Below are 22,431 nucleotides of genomic sequence, written 5' to 3' on the forward strand. Positions count from 1 at the left end.
ACACTGCAGGCAGCCACTTTGTTTCCTTCCACCTCAGTTCCTCATTTTACATGTAGTAGTAAATAGGGTACTTCCCTGCCGTAACAGGATGCTGTGACATTTCATTGCATGAATGTCCATGAAGTGCTAAGATACAGCAACATTTGGGGCTGGGTGAAAACATTATTAGCCATGCTATACTCATGCACTGGGTACAGGAGCTTAAAAAGGCTACATCACATGGATGGCTTTCATGTGGTATAACTGCACAGTCTGCACGCCTATTCTGCAGAACTCTTATAAGGCAGTAACTCCTATGATGAGAAGCAATATACACTTAAATACTAACTTTGCCTTGTCTTAAAATACACACTAAATATTAAGATATAACATACACCTTTGTCTTTCATATTTTAGAAAAGTGTCTTTCATACTTCAGATATTGAAGACCAATTCCATTCAGTTCACTTATTGCCTGGAATTAATGAGGATTATTACACAAATGCCTAGATTGGTTGGTAATTTAGCAAAATAACTCATCAAGTCTGTTGCACAGGCACAGATGTTCTAATGTGAGATGCTGGCACTTGGGCTTTCACTGTATTAAGTTGTCATTGACATAGTAATGATTCTTGAGTCTAGCTTTACAGTACGTCAGTTGCTCAGTCGAAGCTTGTATGTGTAAACATACTGGCTTCACTATTTTGCCCAAAACCAAAAACAGTCTCCTGAAACCACACATTATTCCAAATGTGGTCATCTTCATGATCCTGGTAGTTTTTGATTAATCAATTTCTGGGAACAGTTCTGATGTCCTTATTTACCCTGTAACCTCCTCCTTCTCTTGAATCACTTATTCCAGCAACACTACTACACCTAACACATTAGCCCCTCATTCCCCATCCATTTTGCTAGCTGCCAGTCACGTATAACTGAAACTCTATATATCTTGCAGCACAAGGTGTCATTGATAAAATAATTCATGTACTGTACAAATGACAATTTGATTCTAATAAAAATGAAAGAGGAACACTAAATGAAGAGGAACTTATATTAAGCCACGCAATGTTCCTAGTAATAACTAATCCAAATGTCACCTTAATGTTTCTTTAGACAATTTGCATGTTCAAAATCTTCAGCAATTTTGATCATGCTTCTGGGCACACACGGATGTAACTGCAAAACCTTGAAGGTGGGTCAACAAATTGCACAAAAAGCAACTGACAAAATTGGCAAAAGTCTGTGTATGCAGAGATATAGGAAGTAAACAATCACCAAGGAAAATTTTCCACATATCTTCATTAGATTATCCCTTATGGCTATGCTGGAAGTTGTTGTTGTTATTATTATTATTGTTATTATTTTAATAAAGATTTGATTGCCAGGCTGAGGTCTCAGATCTCTTTACTAGGAGAAAGGAATGTACTACACTATCTGTATGTATAGAATTAGGAGTTTTTTTTTGTTTTTGTTTTTGTTTTTTTTTTTTGTTTGTTTTTGTTTTGTTTTTTCTAAGTCTGGAAACTTTACAACATATTCAGAACTTCATGACAGCAGAATAGACATTAAAAATTAACTTTTCTCCATGGAAAGCAGGTATTTTTTATTACTAGTATACTGATTTAAATTTATGGTTTATGTAGTGTAGTACATCATTCCATGTAGGCAGCTCCTTAGCTTGTAATTTTTTTAGAATCCAGGCCTGCAAAGATTTGCACACACAGATTTATTTTATATCCTGGTCCCAAGAAATCAGTAACAAGACTCCCATTGACTGCAGTGGAGACAGAACTCCAACTGCTGCTTCCAGAGAGGGTAGTACTGCACAGCTGAACCTTTACCAGATTTTATCAGATACTGGGTCTGAGGCCAGCATTTTGATATGTGTTATCATATCTTTTCCACGGTTGATCTGTTCTTGCCACCTTCTAGGATACCTGTGATGTACTGAAAACAAAAAAAGAGTTATTTTCTCAGGGACCTTCAGATTAGGTAGATCTGAAAAACCCAAAGATAAATATTGACAGAAGGAGTGACTGTTGAGTATTAAACACAAATATTTTTCTGTAAACTCAAGTCTGCATTTGTTGTGTCAGGAAATGGGGATTGTCTACACACACATGGAAACACACAAATGTGGACACACATGTGCACAAGTAAGAATTACTCTTTGTGACTATAATGTTTCTGCCCAGTGCTGATTCCAGCATAAAGCTAATGTAGTTTTTGATTGAAGCCTGCAAGACAAAACTGACAAGGTCTTGGGCTGATCTTGCCCCAACAATGATTAGTTTTAAACCCAGACAGAAAATGGTAAGGAAGTTTCACATCTGGAGACCTGAATGCCATCGTTTTTATTCTGGCTGAAGCTGACTTTTTGTCTTTAGGTCTATGGACTTGTGTAGATCAGCTTGGGGTATTCTCTGTTTGAAGTTAATGATATAGAGATGCTCCTTGTTTGTCTACACATCTGGTTAATAGCAGGTATGATGTGGACCTGATTAACAATTTGGATGAGTCCACACCAAATCACAGGTACTGGCTCACCCATTTCCTAGGGAAGCCTGGGTGCAGGTTCAGTTCTAAATCATATAGTGTCTGTCACCATTGTCCAAAATCCATGTCTTGCCTAACACTGAAGTCTGGGTTTGGCTTGGTTCCTGATCTTTGTGGTCTATGTGCCTCTTTACTCTGAATTACAGAGACAGCACATCTGTGTTTGGGCTGTGATAGTTCCAACCTAGGAAAATCTTGTTAGAGGCTGTAAAAAAAAAAAAAAAAAAGGAAAAAAAAAGAAAAACAAAAGAAAAACAAGCTTTGTAGAATGTTTCCCAGGTTTACTTTTGTCTACTGATTTCCTGCTTATTTTTTGCTTATTGCAGACTAGATGATGTATTGGCCACTTTCCAAAAAGGAAAACCCTGATTTGCCCTGTTTTGTAAACGGGATGAGACTTCCCTGAGGGATGCTTGGCAGGCCTGACCCCATATTCAGCATCAGTGCTGCAAAAAGTTGGCTTTTTGTCCACCTGTAATTTATTGTGCTCCTTGCTGCTGTGGACACACCTAAACCAAGCTGCTAAGCAATGCTGTCAGCTGTGCAAGTAAACGACCTCAGCAGTTAATGCCAATCATCCATTCTCATGTTTCTCAAATAAATCAACAAGATAAACACCCTGTTGAATCTTTGTCTCCCGCAGAGAGGAGAAAATCTACAGTTACGACTGAAGTGCCCCTCTTTCCTTCCCTCACAGGACTCCTTTCCACCTGTAGGTCCAGCTTCTCCTTGCCTGACTTGTCTTCAGCTCGGTGGAGCTGGGAACGTCGGTCATGCCTTGTGTGATTAGGCACACGTCTGTCTTTACTACCTCCATTGCCAGAGCCAGAATAGGAATGTAAGTGTGTTGAGTTACAGAAAAATCACCCAATTTACAACCTGTTTTGGGGAGTACTGACACACTTGGTATACACATAGAAAGAATTTTGTGCCCTGCTTGTTCCAGGTCCAGTTTTCTAACCTATCCTCATTATATGACAAATCAGCACATGAGTCTTGAATTATCTTGCAGTGGTGTTAAGACTCACACAGACACGTGCATTTATGTGGGCAGAGAAGGTTGGCTTGCTCTTCGCAAAAGCACATAGATTTTGTTGTAACGGAATTTCTCCTTAAGGGCTCTGTCTCTGTCTTAGCAACTCTGTCTCTTTAACTCTGTTGTATTCAGTGTTAATTACCCATACCAGAACAGGCAGAAGCCACTAGAACTGCTTTACTGGAGACAGCCATTATAACACAAACTAGTGCTCACACTGCTATCATAAGATGCACAGTGTCTCCAACTAAAAAACAAGAAAGACAGATAAATTGAGGGAAATAACTCAGGTGATGTGTCTAAAGAGTGAAGCAGTGTCTCTAAGTAGTGTCCAAATTTGAAAAGCTTCTGTCTTTAAGGCCATGTCTTTCTCTGTAGAAAGTATTCCTCTGATTGCTTGTCACCTTTGAGCGCTCTCTGGAGGGCCAGGGCAGCTTGCAAGGCATTTTTTCCCCGAGCACAAACATCTTATTTTCTTGCCTCTATGTTGCCTCCAGCCTCTTGACTCAAATTTACCTTACTTTATACAGAGGAAGTGAGATAGGGAAGGTTTGTTTTGGGTTCCGACCTTCTTGTCTGGATGACATTTTTCCTATAGACTTCAGTATTGACTAGGTTTTTTCGGGGGAAGTCAGAGAGCTGGACATGCTGAGCAGAGGAAGGAGCAGCACTGACAACATGCAGCTGTTGCCCAAGGCCAGCTCTTCTCTATCACACACAGTTGACTTGAAATTGTAGTGTCAGCCTTCCAGCCCTCAGTGAGGAGTGCTGTGCTGGCTAGAGCCAAATGAATTTTCCCCTTGAATCCAAACAGCAAACTCTTGTTCAAAAAAACAAACAAACATACAAAGAAACAAACAAAAACTCTGAGAGAATGAATTTGGGTTGAAATCCACTAACAATTTGTGATGAAAAAAGGTTGGAGGGAATATTCAGATAATGTCAAAACATTCATAAAGTATTAGAAATGAAATGTTTTTTTTTTTTTTTTTTTTTTTTTGTTTTTGTTTGTTTGTTTGTTTGTTTTGAAGTGCCTCCAACACAACAGTTTTGATTGAAACTTCTGAATTTGAAAACACACACGCACACAGACACACACACAGGCACAGACACAAAAGTAATGGCTTTGATTTTGAACAACTAACCAACTCAGAAATTTTCATAGAAAGTTTCAGTTTGGGTTAAGCATGGAAGAATTCCCTGCTTTGTTTTTTTGATTGTTTATTTTCACCAGTGAATCAGAACTATTTGCCTTGCTCCAATGCTGCCAATATTCTCAGGCTTCTCCAGATGAAAGAGCACACAGTCATAATTTTTTGCCTCCTTCCCTGTCCAATATTATTTTGGCTGCCCATGCTCCATAGGGACAATGCATGGTTGTCTTCCAAGCCATGTGGGGAAGGGCTAAGAAAGGTAACTCTGCAAAACAGAACTTTTGGAAAAGAAGCTCTTATATGAAAAGGAAAATAAAAAATAAGACCTGTAAGTAAAGCTACGTCAGCTTCTCTGAGGCACTTAACGTTTCACAATATTTCACTCACTGCCCAATACTCATCTCCAAAAAGGAATTTGCTTTAGAGGATGGCTCATCTGTGAAACTCTTCTGCTGTTTCCATCTAGGGCTTTGTGAAGGATGTTCAATGAAATGGGATGATATGGGCAGATCCAGTGAAGTACATGTGACTATTCATACTACTGAATTTAAGCATATGTCTGGCTCTCTTCTCTTATGGCAAATGTCCTTCCTGGGTATTCAAAAACTAGACCTCAGTGCTGTAAACAGATCTGATAACTGAAGTTCTGCCCAGATCAGGGGTCTTCCTGAACGGAAGACCTTGCTTGTGTGCCAGTTCTCTTCCTTTTATGAGACAAGGCAATCACACCTTAGATGCTGCCAATGGCACATAATGAACTTCCCAGAGTAAGCTGTGAGTGCTTTCTTTGGTATGCAGATCACAGTCTGTGCTCTCCTCCCTGCACTGGTTATGTACAGCCTGAAATCTCCCCAGCACCCAGGAAACCAGCCTTAAAACAGATATTGCATTAGAGGGGATCTTTCAAACTAGTTTTGGTACTGCTCTTTATTTCTAGCACTTTGTGGCAATCTCTGCCATGACTGAGTTCCCGCTCAGGCAAAGTGAGTTCCCTGGGCTGGGTCAGGGCTTGGTGGCCTTGATCCTGAAAGGACATGTGGACTAGTTTGTAAGGAAGGGGCTGAGTGGCCCTGCCTTCACTATTTGCACCTCTTAAACTGTGAAATCTGTCTTTTTGCATCAGGCTGGACTTGATCCTTTTTGACCTATGGAGTATAGGTGGACTTGTCCAGATGCTGGATGAAAGAAAAGGGTTTTTAGTCTTTTATTTCTTCTTTCCACTGCAGATACAAAATACTCTGAACACCGTCTCTGGCTTTCAGCATGGATGTTTCCCTTGTAGGAGCTGTAATGAGTAAAGGACATAGAAACAGGCAGGCTACAGCCTCCATGGTAGGTTTGTTTACATTTGGTGACTGTTTGGCACATTGCAGAGATAAATCTGTAATCACAGCATTTCCAGCTCTACAAATTCTAAATCCTGACATATAAAGTAAGTGAAGAATATAAAGTGTGTGAGGTTTCAGCAGCTTCTTTGTCTGTCTGATTGTCATTTATTTATTGCATTCAGCGCTGTTTAATAATCATGTCTGTAGTCTTTTAAATGACACAGAAAGGGAGACTCAGAGTATCACAGATCTGCAGGGCTTATTCATGCTGCTAGAACATGTACTTTGCAGATTTTCTTCTCAGCCAGGAAGCCCAGAAACTACAGCTTTTCTTATTTTTGCTTGACTCCATGAGCTGGAGATTCAAGAATGACCCCAAAAAGCATGAGGTCTGCAGCTCAAGTTGTATCAGTAAAAATGTGAATGACTTATCTCATGTTAAGGGCTGCTTACTTCCCAGGCTGGTGTAAATGGAAGCCATCTATCTTAGTTAACTCTCCTGATTTACTAACCCCTGATGACCTTCAGCTTCTGTAACAAGAAAACCAGACTGAAATAGCCACAGTGGAGAATTTCCAGATGTCAACTCTTTTCTCTGTGTGCAGTTCTGCATGTGTTTACTGCACTTGGTACTTAACAGCTTCATTGCTTTGCCCATCTCCCTGGCAACTGAGCCATACTTAATGATATAAAACTGCTAAAGTCAGTCAGCAGAAGGAAACATTTACTCCATCGCACTAACAATTTCTCTATGGACTCCTGTTTCTTTAATAATAAAAATGCTTCTATATCTTAGTGTGGCATATTAAGAAGAAATGTCTAACCACACAACAAAAGCTGAGCAGCACAACAAAGTGTTGAAAAAAATGCCAGGGCTATGTAATCTGTATGTAGCATGCTCCAGTGAAATGTAAATGATCAAAGTCTTCTGATGTTATTAAAGAGTACCCTTCCACTTAAGCCTAAAGATGCTTAAGACCACAACATAATGCTGTCTAGAGGTAACCACTCTGGCTAAACGCAGTACAGTCATTTCAGTACGGGGTTATGCTCAGTTGAATAGATAGCTTCTGTCTCAGCAAGGCTAATTAACTTAACCAACACACACCCCTTCCCTCAAAAACCTACCATATTGCTCCCAGTGCTGGAGCAGACTCATCTATAGCTGGAGGGAATCTGTAGCCAGTGATGCATTATACACTATGGAAATACTCAAAAAGCTGAACTGGTTTGTCATGTCTGAGGAGGTGACCCATTTTTCAGTTCCTTTCTTCTGGGTACGAGCCCTTTTTATCCTCCTCCACCTGTTCCTCTCTCTTTGTTCTTGCATCTACAAGCAACCAAACATGCTACTGCTAAAACTAACTTTCTTTTTCTTTCTTTCTTTCTTTCTTTCTTTCTTTCTTTCTTTCTTTCTTTCTTTCTTTCTTTCTTTCTTTCTTTCTTTCTTTCTTTCTTTCTTTCTTTCTTTCTTTCTTTCTTTCTTCCTTCCTTCCTTCCTTCCTTCCTTCCTTCCTTCCTTCCTTCCTTCCTTCCTTCCTTCCTTCCTTCCTTCCTTCCTTCCGTCCTTCCTTCCTTCCTTCCTTCCTTTCTCTCTTTCTCTCTTTCTCTCTTTCTCTCTTTCTCTCTTTCTCTCTTTCTCTCTTTCTCTCTCTCTCTCTCTCTCTCTTTCTTTCTCTCTCTCTTCCTCTCTTCCTCTCTTCCTCTCTTCCTCTTCTCTCTCTCTTCTCTCTCTCTCTCTCTCTTTTTTTTTTTTTTTTTTTTTTTTTCCCTCCTATATCATGGCAAATCTGTCATTTCCAGCAAATGCCTGACTGCTGTGAAGGGCCTGTTTTGATTGCAGCATAGCCCGTGTTTTCTGGTTTGGCAGTGCTGTTGTAAGCAGATTCTCTCCAAGAACTGTACAGCAAGAGGACACTTTGGGGTGTTGTATACACAATATGTGCTCCATATTCTTGCAGCCTTGTTAGTGCAGACACTAACAGACTTATCACTGCAGCACTGAGTGTCTAAATATGCTAAACTGCAGTTGTAAAACTGAGATGATAAAATCTGGGCCCAGGAAGGTAGCTAGGTGCCTGCTTTTCCTGTCAAAATCCAGGGGTTTTTGTTGTTTCTACATACCTTTGTAGATGTGGAGAAGAGGGACTTTTTGTGAGGTCATGCTGAGCCCTGTGGAGCAGCAGCAATTGGAAAGGATTTTTCCCAGCACCTGGATGAACACCTTCACTGCTGCTCGGTAAGTCCAGAGAGATCACTTACAGTGGGAGGAACCGCTGCTTATAAAAGGCAGAAGCCTATTTCATTTCTTTCTAAGACAGTTGAGTGTCTAGTTTTGCAGGCCAGTGTCTGTGCAACAACATTCCTCTTCCTTCCACATGATTTGGAGAGACCCAATATCTCCCTCTGCCACCTGATAATTCCCCTATTCCCTTTTGGGCTGTGTGCTGGGAAGTTCACTCCTCCAAGTCTGATACAGCAAACCCTGCTTTTATTCATGCATCTCCTTCCTAATCGATCTCAGCTGGGAAAGTGTTTGCCATCACTTAGACACTTTTGATGAAGAAACAGGTAGATTTCTACTACAAGTGAAAATGGATGGTCACTTAACACTTTTCAGCGCTGTGCCATATCCAGTTCTGTAAACTCCTCTAGGCAACAGACTAGGTTTCCACCAGAGACAGTTACAAAGGATTTGTATGTGAATGCACACAGCACAATGGGCATCTGAGCAGACCTGCTGTGGCAGATGGGGAAAGTGAATGGCAGTCTTGGGAACCAAAAATCGTTAGTAATTTTTGTTACCTTTTTATTATTCATATATCATTCTTATAGCCGATAGCCTTAGAAGTTTCTTTCTGTAACCTTAAAATTGTGCAGTGTGAAGCACAAAGTGTTGCTGAGTCAGGATGAGTTTTGAAGAGTCCAGGGCATGTTGTGAGGGTCCCACAAGAAACTAAAGGGAAGTCTGAAAATGAAGTACTTCACTTCCACCCCCAGACAGACTAATGAAAGACACTGAGTGCTAAACTTTTAGAGTATACCTCTATCTTCCTTCCATTACTAGGATACAGAACTATTAAAACGAAACGAAAAAGAAGAAAAAAGATGAGAGGGTTGTCCTCCTACACGCTGAATCTGCCTTCACTGCATTAAGTCATTGACATCCAGGGAACCCTCCAGAAGAGTTTCAGGGAGTACCACACTCTCTCACCATCTGCTAAGCATTTCCTTTCTTCCTACATGCTATGATGGTGGAAAAAAAGGGAAAACATCAAACTACCATATTTTTTTCTTGTGGTTTAAAAAGAGGAAGTGCATATAAATATTTTGATTCCAAAACTTTAGTGAGAACAGCAATAACAAATGTTGTTCCGTCTGTTTTTGTTGTTTCCTTGCCTGATTTGCTTTTGTGCAGTGAAGGAGTTTCCAGCTAAAAGCCTTCCCATGGCTATTCAGTTAAATGAGGCAGGATGAAAACTAATAGTTTTCATTGAACTAATTTCATTGAACTATTTCATTGAACTAATAGTTTTCATCCCGCCTCATGGAGCATGGCAAGCACCAGCAAATGGAATGTATACCTGACATATCCAAGTGTCTGCATTCAAACTAGTACCCCTTGACAACACATCTGTCATTGTACACCCTTCACATGGGCACCTGTGCTAGATGAGGGTGATAATCCTTCCTCTGGACATATTGAGACACCCTCTGAACTAGGAAGGTCTTTGCAAAACTAGAGACATTTAAACAGTGTAGCTGTAGTGATCATTTCTCTCAGCCTCATCCATTTTCTAGTCCTCTGACGGCATAAACACACCAGTTCTCCAGACATTCGCAGAGCATTCTGGGACAGACAAGTAACATTTTCTCTTACTCAAACACAAGCAGGAAAAAGATCTTGAAGCCTTGCCTTCTGTAAAACTTTCAGGACTAGATTACAAAGCAGCTAAGCAGGGCAACTGGCCACTTTCACTTGTGTACTACTAAGCAGCACAGCATTGCAAAGGCTCAGATATATGCGTTCACATACATTTATTTGGATGGGTATAGGGTAAAAGAAGCAGAGGTACTTACATAGCAATGTACTTACGAAGCAATGGGCAATTTGTGGTGAGTTTCTTAAATGGATGAGTCTAGGCTGATTTTTTTATTTATGAGAAGGATGCTTACAATGCTTGGCTGTGTATCTATCTTATCACTGTTCTAAGCTTAAGTAAATATAATATCTTGGGAAAAAGAAATAACAAATATATATGTATTTTTTTCTTCCTACAAGTCAGACTACGTCAAGCTTCTTCCAGTCCTGAAATACCGAGGACACTTTCTGCAATAAGCCTGAGAGAAAACTGTACGCTGTTTATTTTGAAAGTCATTAAATTCTTTAGTGATTATATCTGAGGACTTGTATATATGGTATGAAGTACTTCCCTCAGTTGGGAAATAAGCTGACCTGGGACATACTGCCTTGCTGATCAAATTCCAGACTTTATTTTCTGCCAACATGAAAAGATGCCGTGTGATCCTAAAGCAACAGGGTCCATGGCAAGCCTGGCAAACTACCAGTAAGAAGGAAAGGGAAAGGAGAAATGAGACAGTAACAGGTATGACAAGTTAATATGTGTTGAAGTATTTAAGAGAAGTGACAATTGGATCAGCAGGGCACAGCAGTGGAGGAAAGAAAAACCATCAAACTGTGGAGTTAGTCATTTATTCCTTTTAGTGAGGAAGGCTGCTCCACTGTGGCATGTCCTTGAGATCACAGAGAATCTTGAAGAGTAGTAGTTAGAAAGAAACACAGTAAAAAGACACAAAGGTAGGCGCAGTGAAAAGGCAGATTTATTTACTAGTAATACTGTACAGAGAAAAAAAAAGAGAGAAGCCACAGTTACAGCATGGCTGTTGCTGGCAGTGTTCTTGTTTTATTTATTTTTGATTTTTTTTGTACTCTTTTTTTTTTTTTTTTTTTTAATATGAATCAAAAAACATAACAGTCAAAAAAGTACACTTCAGGTTACAAAGTACAGCAGCTATCCCCAGCAATTCTAATCCAGTGTTAGCACAGCAGTTTTTCCCCAACAAAATGGGTTTTTATATATACATTAGCTCACAAAGAAAGTGGGAGACTAAAGCTTAAAAAAAATCTCAACCACAACCTACATTCACCATAAAAGCTGCATTTTACACAACATTTTCTTGGACCCCTATAAAGAGTCATTTGTCTATGGATTGAACATGGCCAGGAGGGGCAGGAAACCTTCAGAAATGTTTTCTTTTGCCTTCGTCCTGACCTGCTCTTGCTTGGCTACCTTTGCTGTACAGATTCAGTGGCCACTGGAAATACAAAAAGCTTTGAAATCAATTTATCTCCTCTCTCTGCCCCTAAGTGGTGCCTACATCCATGCTTGCAAAATACAGGGATAAAATTTGAGCTCATCTTAAGTTAAGCACCTTAATCATAGGTGTGGGCTGATCTTACCATATCCTCAAAGCTATCCCCTAACCAGCACAGTGCTTAAGTATGTGTTACACTTCAAGCAAGTGCTTAAGGTCAGTGGAGCTTAAGTGCTGTGCCCAGCTGGGACTTTATGAGGTTGCACAGAACCCTCTTTGTTTTTGAGTTCACCTCTCTGACCAACACATTAATTTGGAGGGATACCAGGAGCTTCTTGGCAGCTAGTTTTATTGAGAATGTCTTTGCATGCTGGATCAGTCTGTGGGGAAGTTCATGTTTTTTCCTGGCTCCTTTAGCCTTCTGGTAGCAACCTGACAATTAGGGGGTGGCTTGCCTTCTTCTCCCCTAAGTGGCTTCTGGGTGCACTTGGGCATATCTATCTCATACTGGCTTTGAGTACTTAAAGCATTCCCAATAAAATGGGAAGAAAGACAGAAGGTCTACCTAAACAGCAAAGATTTAGTGAAACCCTCTGTTTAGGCAATCCAGGGGATGCCAAATGAACTGTCAAGGAGTGCTCCTCTGGTATCAAATTTGTCCTGTGAATCTAGGAAAATGCAGGAAGAAGTCCAAACACCAAGGACAGGATACTGTCATTTCTTTTAGCTTGGTTAAAACTCAAGTCTCTCTTTTCTTCCCCCTGTTTTTGCTTATTGGAGACCACAAAAAGTGAAGCACAGAGAGGGGAAAAAAAAGGAGCAACTGAGCAATGGTGTTCAGAATGAGAGCAAGTACAGTGACAGGGGACAGGCAGAGTCCGGAGCAGAGGAGTGCAAAGGGGAAATTTTGGAAGAAAAACTCACACTGCTTCTTTTACATTGTGTTATTTTGTAATTTGAAATTCATCCCCACCCTCTGCAGGGCACTGGGGGTTTTGCGAGTGCCCAGAGGACATTCATCCACTTTCAAGCACAGTCAGCCAGGAGATCATGTCCTAAACTCCTCTCTGCAGAAAAGTGCACCAGTTTCACAACACCATTTAAAAAAAAAAATAAATCTATCTAATTTAAGGAATGAGAAGACACAGTTAAAGCAGCATTAAGTCTTGCTTGTAGCAATATCATTTAAAGACAAGACCCTATAAGCATTTGTTCATGTGCTTAAATTTCACTTATCTGGGTCATCCTATTAAATTAAATAGGGCAGCTTGGGTGACTTATTTTATGTTCATGGGCAAGTCTTTAGGTTTAATAGACCTACTGAAAAGGTATTCGAGATCAGGTCTAAGTCAGTAACTTACAATGTAAGTTATGAATGTACAAATATATGCAAACTGGTGGACTTGAGTTACTTAGGTCATTCTATTTAACTATTGATTGATTGATTGATTGATTTTTCTATTTCTAGAAGCCTTTAAAAAATCTAAATACTCTTTGAGAAAAATGTGGGAAAAAATTAGAGGAAGGTTTTCAATACAATAACTGCAAAAAAAAAGCCCCAGATAAGAGAAGTTTTTGCAACCTGGGGGGAAAGGATCAGAATTTTTCAAAAATTTGTCCTTAAGAAAAGTGGCCTAGTCTTAATTCATTGAGCAGCCTAACTTGAACTACCACAGGAAAAAACTTTATATATTTTGCAAGACTTTTTGAACCCATGAGGAAAAAAGCTCAGTTTTGTAATGCTTTTGATTTTAGACAAAAGTGGGATGTTTTTAAAAACTTCATGCACCCTTGTCACTATTTACAAGCTAAGTTATTACTATATGTTTATATTACAAGTTGGATTTATATTCTTTTTGGACTAAATGACAATCCATTCATATTCTAAACATAATAAATTCAGCCATTTTATACAATTTATTTGTTTACATACAAAAATTACAGTCCGCCTTTTTGCTGGATGCTGTCATAGCCTGCAATCTCCGATTAAGCTCAGAACTAAAGTTTACTCTTGCTGCCCAGAAGGCTCATGAAACGTAATCTGAGCAAATCCTAAACTTTCTAACAGACAGAGAAAACTGGTTGAAACTGAGTTTAAAAAAATAAGATGCCACATTTCAGCCCGTGGGAATATCCACTACTTTGTCTAAATTATTTTGTTACTCTTTCCAGTGGCACTATCTCTTGTATTTTGAAATCTCATGTTGGATAAATTATGACAAAATGAAAAAAAATATAATTCTCCCTTTTAGCCATACCTCTCTATTAAATGTAGGTAGTTATCACCTGCCACTGTAGCATTCTAGATAAAGTTATTTGTCTAGCTATAGAAAGCATAGGTACATTTTTTATTTTTTATTTATTTATTTTTTAATAAATTTATTTCTTTAGCTGTGTTCATAGCAGGTATATTGGATTCTACTCTTGCAATGTTACTCTTTAAAAAGTGTTGTGATCCTACTTCCTGGAGAAAAATGTGGTTAGGTCTACAAAAGATCCCAAGAAGCTGGGCATTGTCATCAACATATGAAAAAGTTCAAAGGCTCAATGTCACTGGTAGGATGATATTCAGAAACTCAAATCCTGATTTAGGATTTGTATCTCATTACAAAAATATTTATTCCTTAAAAAAATACACAAATGTAAAATACTACATATTCTATTATATCCCCACTTACTTTCCAAGTATGCCATTTGGATTTTGGACTAAATCAAAAGGTAGAATACATTTTATTTCTCTAGCAAGTCTGTATGCTATCTTTCTGCTCCCGTTAAGTTGTTGTATTTCTAATTTTAAGCATGAAGAACTGGTAGTGAACTTAGAATGTCTGGGGACTGATATAATAGCTGTCAGGGAAGTCTTACTTAATATTTTCTCATGAATACTACTACCATGGTAGCAATACTGACTCAGGACCTGATCCTACCAGATGCTCAGCACCATTTTATTTCATGTTTTTCTTAGCAGAAGTAGCAATACTCAAGAGTTGGCCTCTAGGTTTAGACCACTGTGGGCAAACTCAGCAGTGCATAAAATTTGTACAGGTACACAAATAACACCCAAACTATACTCTGTGTTAGTCATTCATGCCCTTATCTTGCAGACACCTACACACATTCCCCCTGTGAATAGTCCTGTTGGCTTAAATAGGTCTACACACAGTAGAATTAGGCATATGCATTTTTGTTTCCAGGACTGAGGTCTTTTATTGCACCAGTAGAGGTATGCTCCATGGAGAAGGGCTTGTGCACACTTCTCTTGCTGGGGATTGAAAGATAATGTTGTGTTTATACAGCTTTGGAATACAGCCTGCACTTTTTGGAAAAAAAAAAAAAAAAAGGAAAGAAAAATACAAAAAGAAGGAAACCCAAAAGTGCTAAGGCAAACTGTCAAATGGCACATCATACCTACTTGTCATTCATTTAGATAACATCACAAAGGCAGACCAGAGGAGTTCTGTAAACATATACCATACAGTACATCAGCCACAGGAAAATAAAAAAAGAAAATAACCCTGTAATTCTTTTCTTTCTGTATTGATATTATTGTAATTGAAAGAGATTGCCTAGCCACTAATCATAATGTTGTGTTTTCTGATTTGTATTTTTCTGTTAAAAAAAAAAAAAAAGAAAAAAAAAAGAAAGTTAAATGCAGTGGTTTGCAAAAGAAACAGTCCCTAAATGTAAATGAGGGACAACATAGAAAGATGTGAAGTGGGTTCATAAAAACTTAGAAAATACAAAATATAAAAAATTTTAATAGGTTACTTTTCCCAGTCTAGGAAAAGATACACTGAAAAGAGTTTTCTTGTTTTCTTACAAAAGTTAAGGCGAGCAGTTTGTTGTGGCAAAAGTCACTGAACCAGTTTCTGACTCTACTTTTTTGTATCCCCTCATTCGGAAATTGAAAATGTACATGTGATGGCATAAGTTAAACAGACAGGGAGTTTTCTCAAAAAAAATAAAATAATAATAATAAAAAAAAACCTCCCATAGTGATCCTTACAAAATCTCTCTCTGCTTGACTGTAGAGCAGACCTTTTCCTTTGTGTCTGATTGTGCATTTATTTCCACAGGCAGCTTCCTATCTGAGTGCAAAGGGAAAACTTACCCCTTCCAAAGCCCAGAGAAGCCCTGGAAACCAGTTTACATTCATCAGCCTGTGCTAACACATTTTAATTCCTATGCCACTTGCTGCAGTCTAGTTAGTGGCTAATACAGACCAGCCAATGTCCAGGCAAGGCTGTTGCACTTGTGGAGGAGAATGATTGGAATAAGCATGTTTCAGGCAAAGTAGCTAAAGCCCTCTGAGTTCAGACTGATTTGCTTTTGTTTTGTGTTTTTCCTGACCTTAGACATGGAACTACCTTTGACCAATAAAGACAAACCCTTTGCAGACACCTTTTGGGTTTTTTTTTTTTTTTTTTTTTTTTTTTGTTTTTTTTTTATTTATTTTTTTGTTTTTTTTTTTTTTTTTTTTTTTAGATCTATCAGGGCCTGTTAACCATGGAGTTCATATGAACACATAAAAAAACAATGGCCTTCCTAGGCACTCAATGTTAGCTACAAGTACTGAGCAGTTGGTATTTGGCAGGTTTAAGGTTTAAGGCTTGTGCTCTACTTCTAACCACTGAAGGGCCACTTCTGAACTCTTACATGCCACCGGCTCCCCACCACGTTGTGCCTCAAATGGTGCAGTGGTCTCAGACACACTCTGGCCCCAGTCTCAGCAAACATCTCCCAAAGCTGGCCACTAAGGGAGTCATCCCCAAAATGCTGAGCATGTGGTAAGCCAGAAGATCATCTGACGGGAGAACGTTGGTGAAGAGACATATGGACAGACCGGATTAGGAGTAGTACCAGAGAATGTCCAGAGTCAAGATGACACTCCAAGTGTACCAAGCAGAGGGCTTTGGGAAACATGTCCATAGGGCAAGGAGTGGTAGGGGAAAAATATTGGGCTATGAAGAGATGGGGAGGCCAGGGAAGCCATGAAGGCAGGATCACACACAGAGAAGGAAGGACTGGCTGGACCAGGAGAGGGGAAGCAGAAGATGTGTTTTTGAGGTGAGGTGAGGAGGCCCCAGAGTGAGAGAACTATTGCAAAACATGCCTGTGGGGTGCCTGCTGGCTGCTGAGTGGGCAAAGCCCAGATGCAGTGGCTTTCATGGTGCAGGAACAAGGTGGAAATGGTTTTACTGTCCCACCTGTTTGTGTCACAAAGTTCTTGCAGTGCTTTGGAGTCTTAAACATGCCCTGTCAAAGCCTCCGCTATCTCTCCATCACACAATGTCTGGAGTGAATGAGACCATGGAGATGTGACTACAGCTGTGTGGGTTAAGTGCTCCTCAGCTGAGTGGTGGTGGCATCGCCTAGCTTCTTGTAAATGCACAAAAAGCCCTGAAATGGTGTTGGTGATGGTGCCAGGGTCTGGGCTACCACAGCCAAGATAATGAGTGGTGATGTGATGAGCCAGGAGAGCTCAGACCCCAGGGGTCACCTCCCCACACCTTGGCATGCTAAGCATGAGGACAACCTCATGAGGCCAAGCTGAGTACATCAGTGTTGAAAGCTCACGGCCTTGGTTTAAGAAATGTTGAGATTTGTAAATATTTAGCATTTCTAGAAAACAAAACAAACCAAAAAACCACTCACACCAAAAAAATAACTGAAACAGAGGCTGCTTATTTCCAATATAGCTTCCAACAAACAGCCACCAGACATAACTGTGACAACATAGGACCTTGCACCCTCTGTGATAAAACTGTTAACCACATAAGCCTGAGTCAAGTGATGATTTGCAGAGTTTATGTTGGTGAGTTTGGCCCTCCTGTCATCCAAAAGCCCCACCGGAGGCTGAGGGAACATGCAGAAGTCTATTATACATGAAACCAGGCCACTGCAGCAGATACAGAAGCCAGCATAATTTCTGCAGGTGTCATATGGATGTGGCTGTCTTTTCCTAATTGCCAATTCCTTTATTATTATTATTTTCTGTCACCTGAGCAGTGGTGTAAAGTTATGTTGACCAGCTCCATATTGACAGCAAAGTGATCTAGCTCAGAACTACTTTTTGCATTTTTTTTGTGTCTGTTTTTAGTGTGCCTCATATTACCACTTTCATGAGCAAGTGTCTTTTTTACTGGCACAGAAAGAAAAGAGTACAGAGCAAGAACTCTGTTTAATCAGATGCTCTGAACTAACAGTTAATGCAGTAAAAGCACCATCCAAGAAAGAACAGAAATATTGTGGAAACCACCTCAGAATGAAAAGAGGCTTTTTGTTGTTTTCTTTCTTTCTTTCTTTCTCTCTTTCTTTTTTTCTTTTTCTCTTTCTTTTTTTTTTTTTTCTTTTTTTTTTTCTTATGCATTTTTTTTCAGTTGCTGTTATTAATTTTTAAAGTCTGATAGTTTCAAAGACACTTCAAAATAATCCTCAGTATTTTTAACACTACCAGAAAATACAAATCCTGATTTTTAATCTCACTTCTCTAGTTACAAATCTATACTAACTCCACTAGAGTGAGTGGTGATGCACTTAAGCAAAACTGATGTGAGACAAGAATCAGGCTCATAATATCTTGCCATGAAAAAGCTGGCTGCTTTTTCATTACAGTTAGAAGAATCAATGGACCAAGAAATAAAGAAATATCTACAGATTTTGGATGCCTTCGCCTTTTTACATTTTCACTTTGAGGTGTTATTAAAAGGCCTGATTTTCAGAGGGCAGATGAAGGAAATTTTGCTCGAAATCAGGCCTGTCTGAGGTGTCCCACACTGGGAAACGAAGCATCCAAAACCACCAGCAGTTTGCATGTTAACTGTGAGGCTGTAGGGTCTTCTCCTGGAACAGCTGCTTAAACAAAACTCCAGTGGGCGTCCATGAGAGTTTTGCCTGGGTAAGCACAGCAGGATCAGACCCATCACCTGTCAGTGCTTCAGTGCACTGGAGGTACACTCTCTGAGAAATAATATTTTCCTAAGAACTGCAAAATAAAAATCTGGCCCTGCCCCCATTTCCAGCACTGAGAATTTCATCACTGAATTCAGTGGGAGCAAGGTCAGACTGCAAGAGAAGATCATTTTTGTTCTACGGAAATAGTAAGCAATATCTCTCATCTACTGGAGTTCAGCAGGAAAACTTCATGTATAAACATTGGCAGAGTTACTGAAAGGCAAGTAATTAGATCAGTGACTCCATTTCTGTTGGTGTGACAGCTGCATCTTTTTCATGTCAAGTTAATTTCAACTGTAATTTAGGGAGATGAAGTACACATACAATACTGTAATCTGGAAGATTTATATAAGGCAAAATCATCATTCATACATTTTCTAGAAAGAATAATTAAAATCCACTTTTGGTATCACCAATAAGCAGAAATGGCTGATGGATTTTTTTGACACCGCAAACTAAACTAAAAAGTTGCTATAAAATGAAACTACAAAAACTTTTCAGGAAGGACTTATCTGAGTTTTAGCAAATTAAAACAGTAAAATGATCTAAGCCTTCCCCTGAGAAATAAAAAATAGGATCTATAAAATAATGTTTAAGTGTGACTTTTATCTTAAAAAAGAGAAGCAATATTTTTTTTAAGGCTCTCATATCTGGCTGCTGTGAAATTCAAACTCCCCAAAAATCCTAGGAATCTGATTGAGCCTGCCAGATATCTAAAGAAAATGTAAAAATTGTTTTCATTATATATATATAATATATATATAAAAATCAAATAAATATGAAAACATTTGTTCCGTTTCCCATTTATCTCTCACTCTGCAATATTAAGGAAAAAATAAAATAAAATATAATCCCCAACCTCTCCCCAAATCCGAAAGAGTACGTCTGATGGGAAAATAACCATGTGTTCCTCTTCCTGAAGAACTAGAAATCAAAGCAACCCAACTGCAAGGCAATGGAGGCATTCACTTCCAGTTCACAGTATTGCAGCTAGAAGTACATTGAGGTCTAGGTAAGTGACGGAGCAGGAGCTGCCTGGAGCAGGGAAGGAGGAGGTGTTCACATGACAATACAGCATTGACAGCGCTTTTTCTTTTGTGTACCTGGGGCAGCTTCCAAGGGCAGGCTCTCTTCCTTCCCCTCAGGAGAGGAGGGCTCTGTCGTGTCCGACAGGGGCCTGCCAGAGACCAGCTCAGCAGCGTTTCCATCCATGGTGGAGACATCCGTCACCGTCTTCTCACGCAATGACTTCTCGTCGTCTTCGTCGATCAGGACTAGCTCTGCTTTGATGGTTTCATCATAGCCCAGCACTTTCTTCGTTTCCTCTTCGTCGTCAATGTTCTGGTAGCCCATAAATATCATTGTCACTGGCTGATCCGCGCTGGCCTCTGGAATGTCGCCACCGCAGGGTTTGTCTTGGGGCTGAGGGTTCACAGCATGCCCTTTGCTGGGTTTGTGTACCATTTCCAGCTTTGCCTCCTTGAAGAGCATTTGCTCCTTCATTTGGCTAAGGTTTCCATCGGCTACTGCATTTCTGTCTGACACAGTCATTGTTTCAAACCCTCCTTTTACACTTGATTGTCCAGCTTTTTGGATAAGTTCATCTACGTCCTTTGAGCTTAATTTATGTACTCCATTTTCTACCACTGTGCCACCAGAGTGAACCTCATAGACTACCTTGGTACCATCATCATAGACTTTGAATCCTCTTTGATGGGCCTCATCTGGGCCAATAGGTGAAGCAGAGACAATCTTGGTCTCTCCTGTCTGTTTGTCTTTCTCCACATTAATTTCCATGGTGCACAAAGCTTGAATGAAAACAAGAGAGGAAGTGCATGTTACAACAAAAAAAGCCAGTGAATGGTTAATTGCCAAACAGACAAAGAAAACTATGGTGCCCCTTTTCCTACCACCTGCATCTAAAAGGTCAAGTGTGCTACGTTAGAAGTGGGATGCAACACTGTGGACAGAGGTCGTTATTATTTTACAGTCCTTATGCAGCTGGAGGCTAGGCATACCTGTGACAAATGGGAGATAATCTTCCAGCTCACCCTACGTGGAACTGTCTCTGATCAATTAGGAGCACCAAGAGCACGTGGGTTAGGTGTATTTTAGGCAAAGGGAGGTGACAGCATGCAGGTTGCTCTCAATCTTTCCATTCTGATCTTGACTCAAAATTCAAAGAGAAACTCTTCTACAGCAACCTCTCTACTCTCATCCTTTCCTATCATCAAACCACAAGTTAGCTGGAAACAACTTTTATTTGATGCAAGTAACACCCAGACTGGTTTATTATCAATGCTTGATCTTGTTTAACTCTTCCATCCGTAGCACTCAGAACATATTAGAGAGGTGGAGAAACATTGTTTACCCCTATTCTACAGTTGGGAAAACAAAATCACATAGGAATGGAATTGTTTTTCCCATAGATTCGTGGCAGGGCAGGTCTCAGTTTCCACACCAAGGCATCGTCAGTGACCTCTGCTTGCAGGTTAAAAGAATGTATAAAATGACCATGAAATGCTCCCTCCCTTTTTTGAATGAGACCCTATGCATCATTTCCAAAGGGGTAAGTTGAAGAAATTAACCAACTTTCAAAGCATCATAAAACAATGAGTAAAAACACACATGTGAGGGATGTTGTTGAAGAATAGCAAAGAAACTTTTCTAGCAGTTAAGAAGGACGCAGCAACAAGACAAAAATAGTTGAGACCACACAGTAGGAGTAATCTTCATTGCTCTAGCCCCTATTTTGAGATATAATGGTATCTCACTGGTATCGCTTTTCAAATAAAATTGTACAAATTTCTTTTTCAAATAAAATTGTACAAATCACTTTTCAAATAAAATTGTACAAAGGTCTCACAGATTTTCCAGAAGGGTTGACCTGTTTAAACATTCCTGGAATACAGATGAAGACGCTTTGGTTTTTGGACAGACATCCACAGACACTTAATTACAAACTACCACAAGCAAAGACACATGTTTGTGAAACTTTTGGTGACCATTTCCACCAATGAACCTCAATGGTATAACTATGATTTGTCTTACCTGGGTACACCAGAAACTAATGTCTTGGCTTTTTTTTTTTTTTTTTTTTTCCCCCAAGTGAGTACAGAATATCACTGCTCCAAGAGTCCATGTAGCTTGGTATGTTTGTATTTAAACAGAATTAATTAAAGAAAAATAAATTACTTTTATAATATATTCCTTCAGTCTTATTATTCACACACAGTAGATTTTTTTTTTTTTGTATTCTGAAAATATGAAGTCTTTTATCAGTGTTAGGCAGTTAATCATGTGGTACAACATGAATGCCACCATAAGTCTAGACAGAAAACTCAGGTATTGCTGAGTGGGTGTACACTGGCTCCTATGCAATGGTCTCCTATGTGCCACAGGAGTGCAGTCTGGTAGGCAGCCAGGACAAGAAGGGGTCTTGTTTTGTATATGCTGTGCATTTGTGCTTAGACCTTGGTGTCCAGGCAGAGCTGGTTAGATCAAGTGCAGCAACACACAAATATCTACAAGGGGCCAGAGGATGGGGGTGCTGGTGGGTGAATAAGCATTGCTACTGCCGAGACAGAAGCACTGCTGAGGTCTGGAGTAGGCTGCAGGAGCAGGGATCTTGCCTTGTTCATTGCAAGTTAAGGGAATGTCCTTAAGGACTGTGAGTACTACTAGTTTGGGAGACTTACAGACTAGTTTGTCCATAGCTGCCATGTCCTTGAGTATAGACACCCATTTTTGTAACCAATTAGGGATACCAAATTTCTTATCTCTCTGTCTGTGCTGGCATTATCATGCCTGGGCACCCCACAGAAATCCCAATGACAAGGAGAAGACTGAATGGGTGCTGGGCTGAACTGCATGGAGCTGGATGCTGACCTCCTGGGTGTCTGCCCCATGATGTGATGCTCTGACTCTTCTTCCTCTCACAGGACTTATTGCAGAGCTTGAAAATGTGGTCACTGTCCCAACAGTGCCAGCTGCTGCGTTGGGGTAATCTAGCTGCTCGCTTTAGCCCAGAAGACATGATCTCCCTAATTCTGGGTTACTGAATGTGAATCCAAGGCAGCATTACATT

General features: G+C 39.8%; 2 protein-coding genes across 4 annotated transcripts in view; both read right to left on the reverse strand.

Moving 5' to 3' along the window:
* Positions 1 to 22,431, reverse strand: part of LOC116501227 (A-kinase anchor protein 2-like) — a 158,571-nt gene that overhangs the window by 116,998 nt on the left and 19,142 nt on the right. The gene's annotated exons all lie outside the window — the stretch shown is intronic.
* On the reverse strand, positions 19,404 to 20,141 carry LOC116500978 (paralemmin-2-like). The gene has a single exon (XM_032206339.1). It carries the CDS (start codon positions 20,139 to 20,141, stop codon positions 19,404 to 19,406), a length of 738 nt encoding a protein of 245 aa, XP_032062230.1.

The sequence above is a fragment of the Aythya fuligula genome, chromosome Z (assembly GCF_009819795.1).
Source record: "Aythya fuligula isolate bAytFul2 chromosome Z, bAytFul2.pri, whole genome shotgun sequence".
NCBI lineage: Eukaryota > Metazoa > Chordata > Aves > Anseriformes > Anatidae > Aythya > Aythya fuligula.

Coding starts and splice junctions, on each gene's coding strand:
- LOC116500978 (XM_032206339.1), bottom strand. CDS start 20,141: ATGGAAATTAATGTGGAGAAAGACAAACAGACAGGAGAGACCAAGATT.